At 42.0% G+C, this 14,653-nt stretch overlaps 1 protein-coding gene across 3 annotated transcripts in view; it reads left to right on the forward strand.

Moving 5' to 3' along the window:
* The window catches only part of LOC138837712 (mediator of RNA polymerase II transcription subunit 13-like), a 200,213-nt gene that overhangs the window by 167,444 nt on the left and 18,116 nt on the right, over nucleotides 1–14,653 (forward strand). For all 3 annotated transcript variants that reach the window (XR_011375419.1, XM_070036665.1, XM_070036666.1), the window contains exons 17-22: nucleotides 3,208–4,145; nucleotides 7,545–7,724; nucleotides 8,279–8,502; nucleotides 11,174–11,366; nucleotides 12,603–13,026; nucleotides 13,662–13,881. Coding sequence is in view for 2 of the 3 variants with exons in the window: in XM_070036665.1 (XP_069892766.1) it covers nucleotides 3,208–4,145; nucleotides 7,545–7,724; nucleotides 8,279–8,502; nucleotides 11,174–11,366; nucleotides 12,603–13,026; nucleotides 13,662–13,881 (2,179 nt within the window). In the remaining variant the exon portion in view is untranslated. The remainder of the gene's footprint in view (nucleotides 1–3,207; nucleotides 4,146–7,544; nucleotides 7,725–8,278; nucleotides 8,503–11,173; nucleotides 11,367–12,602; nucleotides 13,027–13,661; nucleotides 13,882–14,653) is intronic.

Genomic DNA, 14,653 nt, shown 5'->3' on the forward strand with positions numbered 1-14,653 from the left:
AACTTTGGACAGCCTCTAGAGCTAATGGCTTATTGAGGTGTCATGGAAATAACTGCATAACCAGTAGGAAAGAATGTGCTCAGAAGCACAGTGCTGTGAGTCCCTGGCAAGTGGGCGCTGTTGTACTCCAGAGGTATTCCAGCTTCCTTACTTAGTTTAGGTCCTGCTATCACACCAGCACATACCCTGCACACATGTTAGCATTCCCAGTTGTGAATAAATGAAACTTCAGGAAACACATTCAGTGGTTTAATCTCTCACATTCCTCCTGCAGGTTTCCCCTAAATACTGCACATAACCTTTTATTATTTGATAGGATAGCTTAGAGCATATGGTAACTGTTTACATCTATTACCTCTGCTCTTTGCCATCCAAAGATTTTTTTGTGTGTGTTCTAGATGGCCAGTGTGAATAAAACTTCCTATGTGGCAGTCACTGGCCTTGTGTGGTAGCTAGTGAGACTAAATCTGAGTTTGAGTTTCATTTGATTTAAGTCCATCCTGTGGAGCGAGTGGATATCTGACTGACATCATAGTTATACACAGTATGGTCCTAGTGTTGTGGTATCCAGTCCCCACCACCCTGGACCTCCTCTTGGTCATACTCAGTGTACCTGTGATCACTTGACTCAAGTCTATTGCACTTTTCTGTCTTTTTCATTGTTGTATATCCAGCTTCTAACATTATGTTAGAAGGTTGATGTTCAACTCAATTTTATTGAATATGAGAAACCAGATTATTATATCAGACGATCTATTCTTTCTACCTAGGGGGACAGTTTAAACATTTCCATTTTTAGGCAGTAGTTCTAGTTCTTTATCCAGTATGAATTACATAATTATTTCAGGGTTTTGTTGAACAGGTAAACTTGAAAGGAATCCAGTTCGAATGAAGATCATTGTTACACACTTACTATTTTGATCTGAAACAATAGTAATTGCCAACCAAATTTTCTGGATCATTTAAATCTATAGTCAAGGTACTACTATGTCTCAGATTTAAAAGTATTTTATAATGCCTGATTTGGGTTTTAAGGCTAATAGTAAAGGCATTAAAAGAATCACAAGAAAATTATTTGACAAAGCATTTCTTTATTAGTTTTTCTTCTACATTGTGAATAAGTGCATATTTCATTTATTGAAAAAACATCAGTTTAACTACAGTATTTGTTTTTTGTTTTGTGTTTTGCCAGTCCTTGGGCTTGAACTCAGGGCCTGGGCACTGTCCCTGACCTTCTTTTACTCAAGGCTAGCACTCTTGAGCCACAGCCACAGCTCCACTTCCAGTTTTTTTCTGTTTATGTGGTACTGAGGAATCTGACCCAGGGCTTCATGCACACTGGGCAAACACTTGACCTCTAAACCACATTCCCAGCCCCTAACTACAGTATTTGTACATAAGAGAATCAATACTGAAAAAAAATGCCTTTGATTTCGAAGTGTAGAGAATAGACTTGTATGCTATTTACACAGGTACATCAGAAAGTGTATCCAGAAAATGTCTTACAAGAACAAAACAGCTGTAGACACTATCTTCTGTTTGGTTATTCTTCCAAGTTATTACTGCTTATAAGAAAATAGATCATCAACTCAGTCCTAGGGAACAAAAATAACTGTACAATATGTAATACACAACATATTTAAAAATAAGAGATGGAATAAGAGTGCCTTTCATCCCACAGATATCTTTTTTTAGAAGCTAGAAAGCAGGATACACTGTTTCTCCTTCTGCAGGCACATCTTCCTAATTACCACCAAAGCCTGTTATGGCATGTGCAGTATTTCTGATAATTAAGTGCAGCACTGGCAATGGGCTAGAATCCCCCCCCTCTCTCCCGCCTCCCCCCAAAAAAACCCAGGTCACGTATTACTATGAAAATGTGAATCAAGAAAGGGTTGCAGTTGGAAAATTAGAAAAATGTTAAAATGTTATATGTATTTGATTATAACTATTCTAGTATCATATATAGATCTAGCCTCTGGGAGCAAATTTACTGGCAGAGTTTCAGGTTCAAAAATGCTGGTGTTGGGCTGGGAAGGTGGCTTAGTGGTAGAGCACTTGCCTTGCATGCATGAGGCCCTGTGTTCGATTCCTCAGCACCACATAAGCAGAAAAAAAAAAAGCTGGAAGTGGCGCTGTGGCTCAAGTGGTAGAGTGCTAGCCTTGAGCTGAAGAGCTGAGGGACAGCACCCAGGCCCAGAGTTCAGGCCCCACGACCTGACCCAAAAAAAAATTTAAAAAAAAATGCCAGTGTCTCCCTACCTACCTATGAGAGCACCCATACTCTGCTAGAGTGTACCCCTGTCCTTGTGCTTGTCTGTCTGCTTTTTGTCTGTATGTCTTCTTGCATGTTTGTTTACTTACTCAATATAGTTCTGCTAAGTTTTCTTACCACCACCACCACCACCAAAAAAAAAAGAGACAAAACCATACTCACAAGTTAGATGGAATTTCAATCCTATCATCTTTTAGCTAATTGAGCATCCAAACTCATATGCCTAAGTTCCAGTTAGTAGTTACAACTTCTCAAACTCAAATTTATTAAACTCATTGTCATGTATCCTTACAGAAATAGTGATTTTCCTCAAAAGACTGATGTGAGGATGATTTGCATGTGAAAGATGTAGAAGGAATGTGTACTGTGGAATTCTTCTTGTCTTGGTTTTCTGTATACTGTACTGACTGTTTTGTGTTCTCCTGTTCCCTCCTTTTTTAAGGGGGCTATAACAAGGACTGAACTCGGAGAGCCTTGAGCTTTTGCTCTGCTTTTTCACTCAAGGCTAATGTTCTTCTACCTTTTGAGTCATGGCTCCAGGTCCAGCTTTTTGCTGATTAATTGGGGATAAATAGCATGTCATGGACTTTTCTGCCTTGGCTGGCTTGGAGTGGGGTTTCTCAGATCTCAGCATCCTGAGTAACCTGTGAACCACAGGTGCAGTGCCACTTCCAGTTTTCTGGTGGTTTATTGGAGATAAGAGTCTCACAGACTTTTCTGCCCAGGCTGGCTTTGAGCCATGATTCTCAGATCTCAGCCTCTTGAGTAGCTAGGATTACAGGCGTGAGCCACCAACACCAGGCTTTTTTTTTTTTTTTTTTAATTTAAATCAAATGAGTAATGTACAGTGGTGGTTGGGGTGATATTGGGTAGGCTCTGGTGTCTGGACTTGCTGCCCTTCCTCATGTGATAATGCCTTCTCTTTTTTGCAGTAATGTGCCTAGTGTTGGGAGCCTAGCAGATCCAGACTATCTGAACACACCACAGATGAACACACCAGTGACACTGAACAGTGCTGCCCCAGCCAGCAACAGTGGGGCAGGAGTCCTCCCATCTCCAGCAACACCTCGTTTCTCTGTTCCCACACCACGAACCCCCAGGACTCCAAGAACTCCCAGAGGTGGGGGTACTGCCAGTGGTCAAGGGTCTGTTAAATATGACAGCACTGATCAGGGCTCACCAGCCTCTACCCCCTCTACCACGCGGCCCCTTAACTCTGTGGAGCCTGCCACCATGCAGCCAATTCCTGAAGCCCATAGTCTGTATGTCACCCTGATTCTCTCAGATTCTGTGATGAATATCTTTAAGGACCGGAACTTTGACAGTTGTTGCATCTGTGCCTGCAACATGAACATCAAAGGGGCAGACGTTGGGCTTTACATCCCAGATTCTTCCAATGAGGACCAGTACCGCTGCACCTGTGGGTTTAGTGCCATCATGAACCGCAAACTTGGCTACAACTCGGGACTCTTCCTTGAAGATGAGTTGGATATTTTTGGGAAGAATTCTGATATTGGCCAAGCCGCAGAGAGGCGCTTAATGATGTGTCAGTCCACCTTTCTTCCTCAGATGGAGGGAGCTAGGAAGTCTCTGGAGCCACCCATAAGCCTTCTCCTCCTCCTGCAGAATCAGCACACACAACCTTTTGCTTCTCTGAGTTTCCTGGACTACATTTCCTCTAACAATCGCCAAACAGTTCCCTGTGTGAGCTGGAGTTATGACCGGGTGCAGGCAGATAATAATGACTACTGGACGGAATGCTTTAATGCACTGGAGCAGGGGCGACAGTATGTGGATAATCTCACAGGTGGAAAAATAGACGAAGCTTTGGTGAGAAGTGCCACTGTGCATTCATGGCCTCACAGCAATGGTAAGTGGCCCAGAAAACAGATTTCCATTTAAAATTATCTTGGTGTGATGACAACTGAAGGCTTTCTTTACTGTGTAACAAAAATTTTAATTTTCATCTCGTCAAAAATAAAAGTCACTGAAATGAGGGCTGTATTGATTTCATCCTAGATTTAAGAAACGAGGGAATATTTTCTATTGAAACATGACTGGAGAAGAGTAATTGTTTTGTGAAAATTTCCTCTTGTATTAATCACAAGTAAGCAATTCATATTGGCATCCCGTGGCTCCTACATGTCCAAGTTGTCATGACTGTGTAAACTGGTAATTTGTGTACCCTGTTGCCTACGTCCATCCATTCTTTAAGGTCAGGTTTCCATGAAGTTGCTTCCTTGAGACTGATGGTTCAGTGGACATTTTCACCTTCCTCTGGTTTCCCAGTGTGTTGTGTCTCTTACTACAGTGCTGTGATTCCTGGAGCATATCCCAGGGTCTCTAGCATTAGTGCTGCAGGTTGGCTGGAATGATCCCTAGCTGGCTTGCATGAGGCACAGAGTTCAATCCCTAGCACTGTGGCAGTGGAGGAGATAAAAACCCAAGCTGACGAAACACTTCGGGGTTAGGCTCTAAGAGTGCCAGGCAAATCCCTTGCCTTAGCTGCTACACTCCACTGTGATGTGTGTAACACAGAGAGGAGGCATCTGCCTTTGTGAGCTCTCTAAGTTATGTGGGAAAATGAACAGTTGGACATTTATCAATTATGTAGGTCAGCACGTTGAAATCAGTCATTGTAAGAGATGAGAACATGGAACAGAGAGGCTACCTTGCACAGGAGGTTGGGAAAGACTCCCTTGGAGTGGTAGCATTTGCTCAGAGATCTTCTCACTGAGGAAGAAGAGAAAGCAGATCATGTGTCCTAGACAGGAGAGATGAGTGTGAAGGTCCGGAGTTAGACTAAATTGTGCCCTCAGGTTAGGAGTTAGCAGAGACTGGGTTATAAAGAGCCCTTAAGACATGGTGGGAATCAGGTCTTCAGAGCACACTAAAATGTGTCTGAAGAAAATGTGAGACCATCATGAGGGGCGAACAAGAATAAGAAACATGTATTCTGACCATAATTCTGATGTGGATTAGAAATTAATCTGGAAGACTTCAGATCAAATAAGAAACCATAGTTTGCCTTATGGTGGGGAAGTAGTAGACAAATTGTAGAGGTGCTTTGAAGTGTTATTGCAGGACTTGTTACTGGATTGAGTTTGGGAGGGGATTAAAGATCCCGTAAATTATGTCCTTGAATAGACAGTGCTATCGTTCATATATCCGCAGCTGTAAGACATGGTCTGGGGAGAAAGGTCATAAATGGAGTTTTTAAGATGTCTTTTGAAATCTCTGGGTAGAGACTGGGGCTGGAGCTCAGAAGACAAGTATTTGTCATATGCATGGTAATTCCAGAACCCAGAGTTCACTGAGGAGGAAAGAAAGTGTACAGGAAGCCAAGGCAGAGCTGAGCGAAATATGGATAGGGAGAGAAGGGAGCATAGAGGGGTGGAGCAGAGTGGGGCCTGTCTTAGGAAGAAGTGAGGGCTAACGTGTGTTCCAAAGCGAGAAGGTGGTCAGCACACAAAACAGTGCAGGTGAGGAGTAGAAGGTGGGCTAATCCTATCTTCTTTACTAAGAAGACAGTGTGAGGATGAAGCACCTACCCTGCCTTCCTCAACTCTGTTTTTCTGAGGGGAGAGTAATAGGCATATCTTAAATTAGACTAAAAAGGGGAATGGTAAAAGCATGTGTGGCGTGCAGAGATCATCGAATAGTCTAAGTAAGTTAAGACTCCTAAGAAAGTGTAAAGCGTTATCTTTGGTTTTACAACTGCTTAGCTTCAGACAATGTCCTGTGCTTAGCAGGTCCTTAGTGTCTCCTGAATGAATAGTTGAAGTAAAGAGACCTTCCTTTCTCCCGAAAAACTGTGGAGGATCAGCTTGAGTGGTTCCTTTCTCTGGATTGTCTGGCTGTCATGGGACAGAAAAGCAGTCTGCATGAATCAGTGGTATCAACTTGTCCTGTGAGGAACTGTGCTTCTTACTGTAGAGCAAGTTTGAAAAATGGGAAGATGCTTAAAAGTAGCAAATATTACTGTAAATGAACGAGGTGCCTTCAAATTCTATTTTATATGTACAGGAATAGGACTTACAAGAAATACTCTAGTTTTATTTTTCAGAAAGCTGTAATACCCTTATTTTCCACTTTTGGTAGAGGCAAAGGTACAGAGAAACTTCATTGTTGTTGGTGGTTATATATATTGTAATATATATAACATGTAACATATTATCTATATTATCTATAATTTATAATTATATATATTATGTATATATAAGTAAAATAAAGAGCCTAAAGGTGATTTAATTGAGGGAGAAGTACAGTGGGGAAAGCTGCCCTCAGCGCCTCTGCTCCCCAGGGAAAGCTTATGCAGGAACACAGGGCTTAGCCCCAAACAAACAACCTACATTTGTATAATTTCCTGGAGTTTTGTCCCCAAAGGTGAAAAAAAATTCTGAGGATCACCAATACAGGCTAATAGAAGCTGTTCTTCATTGACTTAGGAGCTTATCTATACGGGTCTTAAAGAGTACCTGCGTCTCACTCAGATTTAGTTGGTAGACATGTCTTACATGTTTCTTCAAGTCTTTTTCTTGTTCAGCCAGAAAAGTAGGTATGAGGAAAGGTCTCCAGGAGCCCAGTCAGGCAAATTCATAGCATATCACTTCAAGTCTGTTATGCTGTTCCCACAGACCTTTTGAGAATGCGGTGAGTGTTAGGGGCCTTCCATCCAGAGAAAACACATACACATTCACATGTGTGTGCTTGCATAGAGGTTAACATCTCTTCCCAGGGTGACTGTTGACAGAAGGAACATTTACATTATCCTACCCAGTGAGCCCCACTTCTTGTGTGTGTTTAAGGTGACTGGATCCTGTTGCTGCTTCTGCCGTGTTTCTGTATGCTTCAGGCTGCCTTCAGTGTCCCTTTTTCTCCTTATGCATTCCTTATTTGTTGGGAAAATATTTTATATTAAGAGCATTCCAAATGCTTTTTTAAGCGTCTCTTTCTTGTATCCTAACTTAACATGTAGCCAAAGCATTTTTATTTGTAAATGGAAGTATATGATAATCAAGAACTATTGCAGAGCTCTTAGGAAAATTTTGGAAACAAATCTTTCTCTTGTCAAACCATTTTTTAGTTAAACTCTCTTATTTGTAGTAACTCATTTCCCTTTTACTAACTTTTTATTACCAAGTTGTCAGTTGTTTTCTAATTGAGAAGATCTTTTAACCCCTAGGTCCAGAATCCTAGATACTCCTGTAGCTAATTAATGTGTGTTGTGGGTTAACAGAGATCCTCTCTGCTCTCGTGTCTCTTCCAGTGCTGGACATCAGCATGCTCTCCTCCCAGGATGTGGTGCGCATGCTGTTGTCTCTGCAGCCCTTTCTCCAAGATGCCATCCAGAAGAAGCGCACGGGCCGGACCTGGGAGAACATCCAGCACGTGCAGGGGCCACTAACCTGGCAGCAGTTCCATAAAATGGCAGGACGTGGAACCTACGGTAGAGTCCCCTCCTTCTACTCTTTGCCAACGACCAAGTCCTTGCTTCATTGATGAGATGGAACATTTGTCTTTATTATTACTATTGTTTTATGAATTTTTATTTCTTAAAGTTATTTTTGGAGTCCAGTTTTCTAAGCATTCTTGGGATAATTCAAGTGAGACAGGAAAATCATCTTTGACAGGCATAACTGTGTGAAGAGTTAGACTCTCATCTTTCCTGTCCTCAGTTCTCTGATTGATGTCTCTGTAGTCACCATCACAATACTGCTCTGAAATGCAATGTAGTTAGTGCCACTTGGAAAGCTAACTTCCCTGTGTTTCAGTTTGCCTTATCTTTTGGAACCTTTACAAGTAAATTCTGACTCATTTAATTAGGGGTCTTCACTAGGGACTGTGTAATTAGATGATCTGGGAAATTCTTTGCAGAGTGCGGTATCAATAGGCTGTGACATTTCACATGGCAGGATCAGGAGTGGTACGCCAGGGGCCGTGCGGGCCTTGGTTGTGGGCAGCAGGCTGTGAGGCGCCTTCCTAATGTTGCTGCTGTTTTAGGCTCAGAGGAGTCCCCGGAGCCGCTGCCCATCCCCACTCTGCTGGTGGGCTATGACAAGGACTTCCTGACCGTCTCTCCGTTCTCCTTGCCCTTCTGGGAGAGGCTGCTGCTGGACCCGTACGGGGGCCGCCGCGATGTTGCCTATATTGTGGTGTGTCCCGAAAATGAGGCCTTGCTCGAAGGAGCCAAAACTTTCTTCAGGGACTTGAGTGCTGTGTACGAGGTGAGAGCAACCTTTTTATGAGGGCACCCCTGTTCTCCTGACTCGACTGTTTGAAAGTGCAAGCTTGTCTGTTGAAGTTAGGTCTCTTAAGGACACCACGAATGGAGGTGAAAGAGTTCACTTTAAGAGATTTTTTTCTGGAAATGAATTGTTTTATTCCTGTAGGTTTGCATTTTATTAGATAAAGAAGACATTCCTGCACTAGCCTTATGTGGCTGAAAATTCCACCCTGTTTTCCCATTCTGAGCTCAGAGTTTATAAGCAGTACTCACTGCAGGAGAGAGGTCTTTGTCTAAGAGCTTTACGAAAAGCATACCTGCTCTTTTGATTTATTTCGGGGAGTAGGTAGATAGGTAAGAGTACCTGAAAATGTTATAAAAAAAATAGTTTAGCTAAAAAAAAATTGGAGCTAAAAGATGTGCAATGAATAATGTACCTATTGTGGTTTAACACTACTTAAATTCATCTTAATACAAAAATTTTGATTCAGATAAAAAAAGTAATGGCCAAATATACGCACCATTGGGGGAGGGGGGAGGCTGGGAAGGGATGTGAAGGGTAAACAAAGGAGGAGGCTGCAATGCTTGGTAAGAAATGTACGCATTATCCTGCCCACGTAATTGTAACTCCTCTGTACAGTATGTTCACAAATAAAATTAAATTAAATAAAAAAAAAACAAAAAAAAAACAAATATAAGCACCATGTAGATATCTCATATCTTAAGTGTATAAATTCCTGGTAGTTTTGAAAAGTTAGATTCATGTCTGTCTGTAAAGAGTGTCACATTTCTTTTGCTGAAGTACATAAACTGTGAAGTTCTTTGTGACTTATATGTTGAGTATCTTCATATTTGGCAAGGTTAATTGAAATTAATATCTGTTTGAATGTTTATAACTGTGTCAGGCACATTGTAAGCATTTTATTTTTATTTTTTTTGCCAGTCCTGGGACTTTGAACTCTGGGCCTGGGTGCTGTCCCATAGCTTCTTTTGCTCAAGATGAGTGTTCTATCACTTAAAAAGCCACTTATGGCTTTTTTTTAAAATAGTTTATTGGAGATAAGAGTCTCATGGACTTTCCTGCCTGGGTTGGCTTTGAACCATAACCCTCAGCCTTCTGAGTAACTGGGATTATAGGCATAAACCACCAAGGCCTAGCTCACAAGCATTTAAAAAGTGGTCCTTGACTAAGATGCTGAATCTCAAATTCCAAAGCAGAACATTCCTATTTATAAATGTATGGGTAAATGTGGAACCCAAGTAAATTTAGGAGTTAGTTGAAAGAATGGAGGTGCTCAGATGTGATGTAATGGCATCTGCTAAGCCATACAAATCTCAGTATAGTCATTTCTTAGCACTGCCTGGTCTTTGGATGCAACATACTATTAGTTCACAAGTAGTCTATCACAGACAACTTGTCTCAGCAACTTTTAAAGCACATCATCATCTCGAATGGAGCCTTCAGTATATGCTACAAAGCATAAGGGATTTCTAGATCTTTTTAGAAGGAGTAGCACTATTGTTCTTAACGACTTTACTAGGGATACTCTTTTGGCAGTAATTCACACTTGCTTAGGATTAGAGTACTCAAGAGGTTTCTTGGGGGCCGGGTCAGCCTTCCCTTCCTCACCTCTATTAAGGGACACTAATGTAAGCAGTTTACTTTTCAGGGTATTCTGTTCATTTTTGGGGGGGATGGGGTCTGAACTATGGGCCTGGGCGCTGTCCCTCAGCTCTTCAGCTCAAGGCTTGCACTCTACCACTTGAGCCATAGCACCACTTTCGGCTTTTTTTTTTTTTCTGCTTATGTGGTGCTGAGGAATTGAACCCAGGGCCTCATGCATGCAAGGCAAGCGCTCTACCACTGAGCCACCTTCTCAGCCCCTTCTGTTCATTTTTTTGCCATAACCACCCAGTGAGTATCCTGGAGAGTAAGGGCAGAATCTTACTGTGCTCAATTAACTATTTATTTTTTTAAAAAGTGATCAGGCCAGATGCTGGTGGCTCACGCCTGTCATCCTAGCTACTCAGGAGGCTGAGATCTGAGGATCACAGTTCAAAGCCAGCCTGGGCAGGAAAGTCCATGAGACTCTTATCTCCAAGTGGCACTGTGGCTCAAGTGATTGAGTGCTCGCCTTGACCTGAAGAGCTTAGGGAAAGTGCCTAGGCTCAGAGTTCAAGCCCCATGATGTACCCCTCCCCCCGCCCCCCCAAAAATGATCAGCATGTCTACTGCTTCAGTGACCTCTGCTATTGGTGATGTCCAGAATGTTTTTAACCATATAGATGACCCCCTAAAATTTTAATGGTGTGGGGAAACATGATTACTTAAGGATTATAGAGGAGGTGTTGGTGAACAAACATCTCAATCAGCCTTAGTAGTCAGGAATCTGGTGTATTTATTTGCTCATTAGCAACCAGGTAGTGCTCAACATTGTCCCGTCATCTTTGCTTAGGCAAAGAAACACTTTTCCTTAGAGCCCACATTTTGGAGGTAAAGACAGCAATTTTAGGGCACATTATAACAACCAGAAAGGAGCAGCTGATGATAATGGTTTGGTTGTGTGTGATAACTTGACATGGGGAAGTGCCTGCGCATTTTTGCCAGCAGAAGGTAACAAGAATGGAATGAGGGGGCACTGGTCAGTAACCATCTTGTTTTGTGGTCTCAGATGTGTAAGCTTGGGCAGCACAAGCCCATCTGCAAAGTGCTACGCGACGGAATCATGCGTGTGGGGAAGACTGTGGCCCAGAAGCTGGCAGATGAACTTGTGAGCGAGTGGTTTAACCAGCCCTGGAGCGGCGAGGAGAATGACAATCATTCCAGACTCAAACTTTATGCGCAAGTTTGCCGCCATCACCTAGGTAAAGGACAAAGTAGAATTTGGGGAGTAAACACAGTTAATCCTGTCCTCCTATGGTTGCAGCATTGTATTTCTTTTAAGTTATGTTAGGATTCCATTTTTATACTTAGGTCTTTTTGGTGTTCTAGGTAGTGAAATCCTAATTATATGTGGCTATATATTCTTTAAAAACTTGCATAAAGTTGCTTTAAAGAGGTTATATCTATTAACACCATATTTTGAAACCTCAGCATCACATGGGAGAAAACCTTAAGCTCGTGAAGCTATACGAGCATAAGGCATCATGATGGCTGTGAAACACATGGTTTTTCATTTCTCAGTAAAAGTACATAGAAACAGTCTGAAAGGAAATACTAGAAGTGATTATTTTCAGTTTCTTTTTGGATAAGCTTCTTTTAACTTGGTAGTACTGGACTTTGGAACTCAGGGCTCTACTCTTGAAAGACAGGTGCTCTACCACATTTTTTGTTTTGGTAATTGCTGCTGTTATTATTTTTATTATTATTATTGTTGTTGTTGTTGTTGTTGTTGTTTATTGATGGTCCTGGAACTTGAACTCATGGCCTAGATCTTTCTAGGCTCTATCAGTTGAGCCACACCTCCAGACCTTTTTTGCATTGGTTATTTTTGAGGTAGGGTTATTTTCTGTTCTAACTGGCCTGGGTTGTGAACCTCCAACGTGTGCCTCTTGGTATCTCTGGGGAAGACAGGGCACCACCAGGGGCCCTCTGCTGCACACAGCCATTCACTGAGATGACATTTTGTGAACTTCTTTTTCCTTGGGCTGGTGTAAAACGGTGATCTCCAGATTTTTGCTTTCCAAATGGCTAGTGGCCACTGGACCCAGCTGCTTTGGTTAGTTTTAATGCAGCTGCGTAGCTGGGATGACAGGTATGTGTCATTAACTCAGCTTTCTCTTGGTTAAAATGCAGGCCCATGAACTTTTTACTCAGTCTGGCTTCAAACCACAATCCTCCCCATCTCTACCTCCCAGGTAGCTAGAATTACAGATGTGAGCCACTGTGCTTGGCTGTCACACAGGTTTTATAATAGTTGCTTCCTGTGTGCATCAGTGTTTGCAGAATATATAAGCCAATGCAGGTGGGGAGTCTAAGGTGTCATGATCAGTGTTGCATCCTGAAAGCATCATTTTTTAAGGTGCTTATCTGAATTTCTGACTACTCTCTCTGACACTGCGGAGCTCTCTCATGGTGGTTGTCTGCATGGATTCTTACAGCACCTTACTTGGCTACTCTGCAACTCGACAGCAGCCTGTTGACCCCACCCAAGTACCAGCCTCCACCGCCAGCAGCCCAGGGACAAGCTACTCCTGGGACTGCTGGGCCTTTAGCTCCAAACTCAGGCTCAGCAGCTCCCCCAGCTGGCAGTGCATTCAATCCCACCTCTAACAGCAATTCTGCAAACCCTGCAGCAAGTACTTCCTCAGCTGGCTCCTCTGGGCCTCCAGTTTCCTCGGCTGCCTCCGCCCCTGGGATTAACCAGATGAGCACTACCTCGTCTTCAGGCTTCAGCGGTGGTGTGGGAGGGCAGAACCCCAGCAGTGGGGGTGGCTCTATCGATAGAACACAAGGGAACATTGCCTGTGGCGGAGACCCTGAGCAGGGGAGCTCTACCCAGCCCTACCAGGATGGACAAGACAGGTATGTTACTTCATTGAGCCAGAGAAGTGGCTTCTAATTGGACCTCTCTCTCCCCTGCAACCTCATAAATCTCTAGATCCAGTAGAATGCTTTGTTTCTCTTCTTTGTGACAGTTGTCGATCTGTAGCTGCAGTAAGAAATTGGAGGCTTGTAACATATTCAGACAAACTATTAAGCATATTAACTTACAGTTAACTTGGTATATAACCTCTTTGTACAGTATCACCACAGAAAATAAAGAGGAGTTGAAAAAAGAAATCTCCCTTTTTAGAGGACTATGCAGGCTGAGTATGCCCTCTTCTGAAATGCTTGGGACCTGAAGTATCTCAGATTTTGGCGAATTTTGAATTTTGGAATATTTGCATGTGCCCTATTGATTGAGAATTCCTCATCTGAAAACCTGAAATCCCAAACCCAAAATTTTTGTGCTTTATGTCAGGTTTTTTAATTAGGAATGCTGGATGTGTATTGTTATTTCCCATCTGGCCTAGATGCTGGCTAGCTTGGTTTGTGTGACCCATCCTGTCCCATTTAAATCTGGAGTCATTGTCCAGGCAGTCAGCTTGCTCTAGGACTGATTTGTTCTATGGCATTGACACTTACTTTGTCCACCTTACAAATGACTCTCTGTGCAGCGTTACCGAAAGGGAGAGAATAGGAATTCCCACGGAGCCCGACTCTGCAGACAGTCAAGCCTACCCTCCAGCTGTCGTCATTTACATGGTGGACCCGTTCACCTACACTGCAGAGGAAGACTCCACGTCTGGAAACTTTTGGCTGTTGAGCTTGATGCGCTGCTATACAGAAATGCTGGATAATTTACCTGAGCATATGAGAAACTCTTTCATTCTCCAGGTTAATCTTTGCAAGATTATTCTTTACATTAGTTGTTGTTACAAAAATTCATAACAACATGAGTTGTTTTTTTTTTTAATTGGGAGACTATGTAAGTTTAAAAGGAAAAAAGATACATTTACAATTTGGCTTTTTAGATTCAACAATCGTATTTCCATTATGGTGTATTTCTGCCCCTTTTCTCCATTTTTATGTGATCAGGATTGTAATTTAAATATAAATTTTAGTCTTTTCTAGTTAATGTTATTCATGAATATTTTGTCATTTTACTTAAAATTCTCACAATTAACATTTTTAATGACTATTTTCCATATATGGGTGGCCAGTTCATTTTCACTACTCTAAAGTAGTCAGAGCAAACATGCTGTGCTTCCCTTTTTTTCACATTGTTTTCTAAAGTGGCTTCTTGAATGTAGCTACTGAAACATATCACCATATTCCTTTCCAAAAAGATTACACTTCTGTACATTACTTTTGTCACTGGATGAGCAAACTAGCCTTTATTGTACCTTTGCTAGCTTTATAGTAGAATGATGTTAGAATGATGTCACATTTTAGCTGAAGAGTGATACCTTGGTTAGCTTGGTCTTGTTTTGCTGTCTCTTCAGTGAAATATTAGTAGTAAAATAGTAGAGTAGATTGTTGCTGGTTTCTCATTATTTGAAGTCTGTGTTTGAAATGATTATATAGTAATTCCTATATGCTGCATGTATACATTGTGCCTACAAAGAATGTATTAAAATGTACCTTCTACAACTTTGAGGCCATAGTA

The sequence above is a fragment of the Dipodomys merriami genome, unplaced genomic scaffold (genome assembly GCF_024711535.1).
Source record: "Dipodomys merriami isolate MVZ:Mamm:240054 unplaced genomic scaffold, mDipMer1.0.p SCAF_274, whole genome shotgun sequence".
NCBI classification, from domain to species: domain Eukaryota; kingdom Metazoa; phylum Chordata; class Mammalia; order Rodentia; family Heteromyidae; genus Dipodomys; species Dipodomys merriami.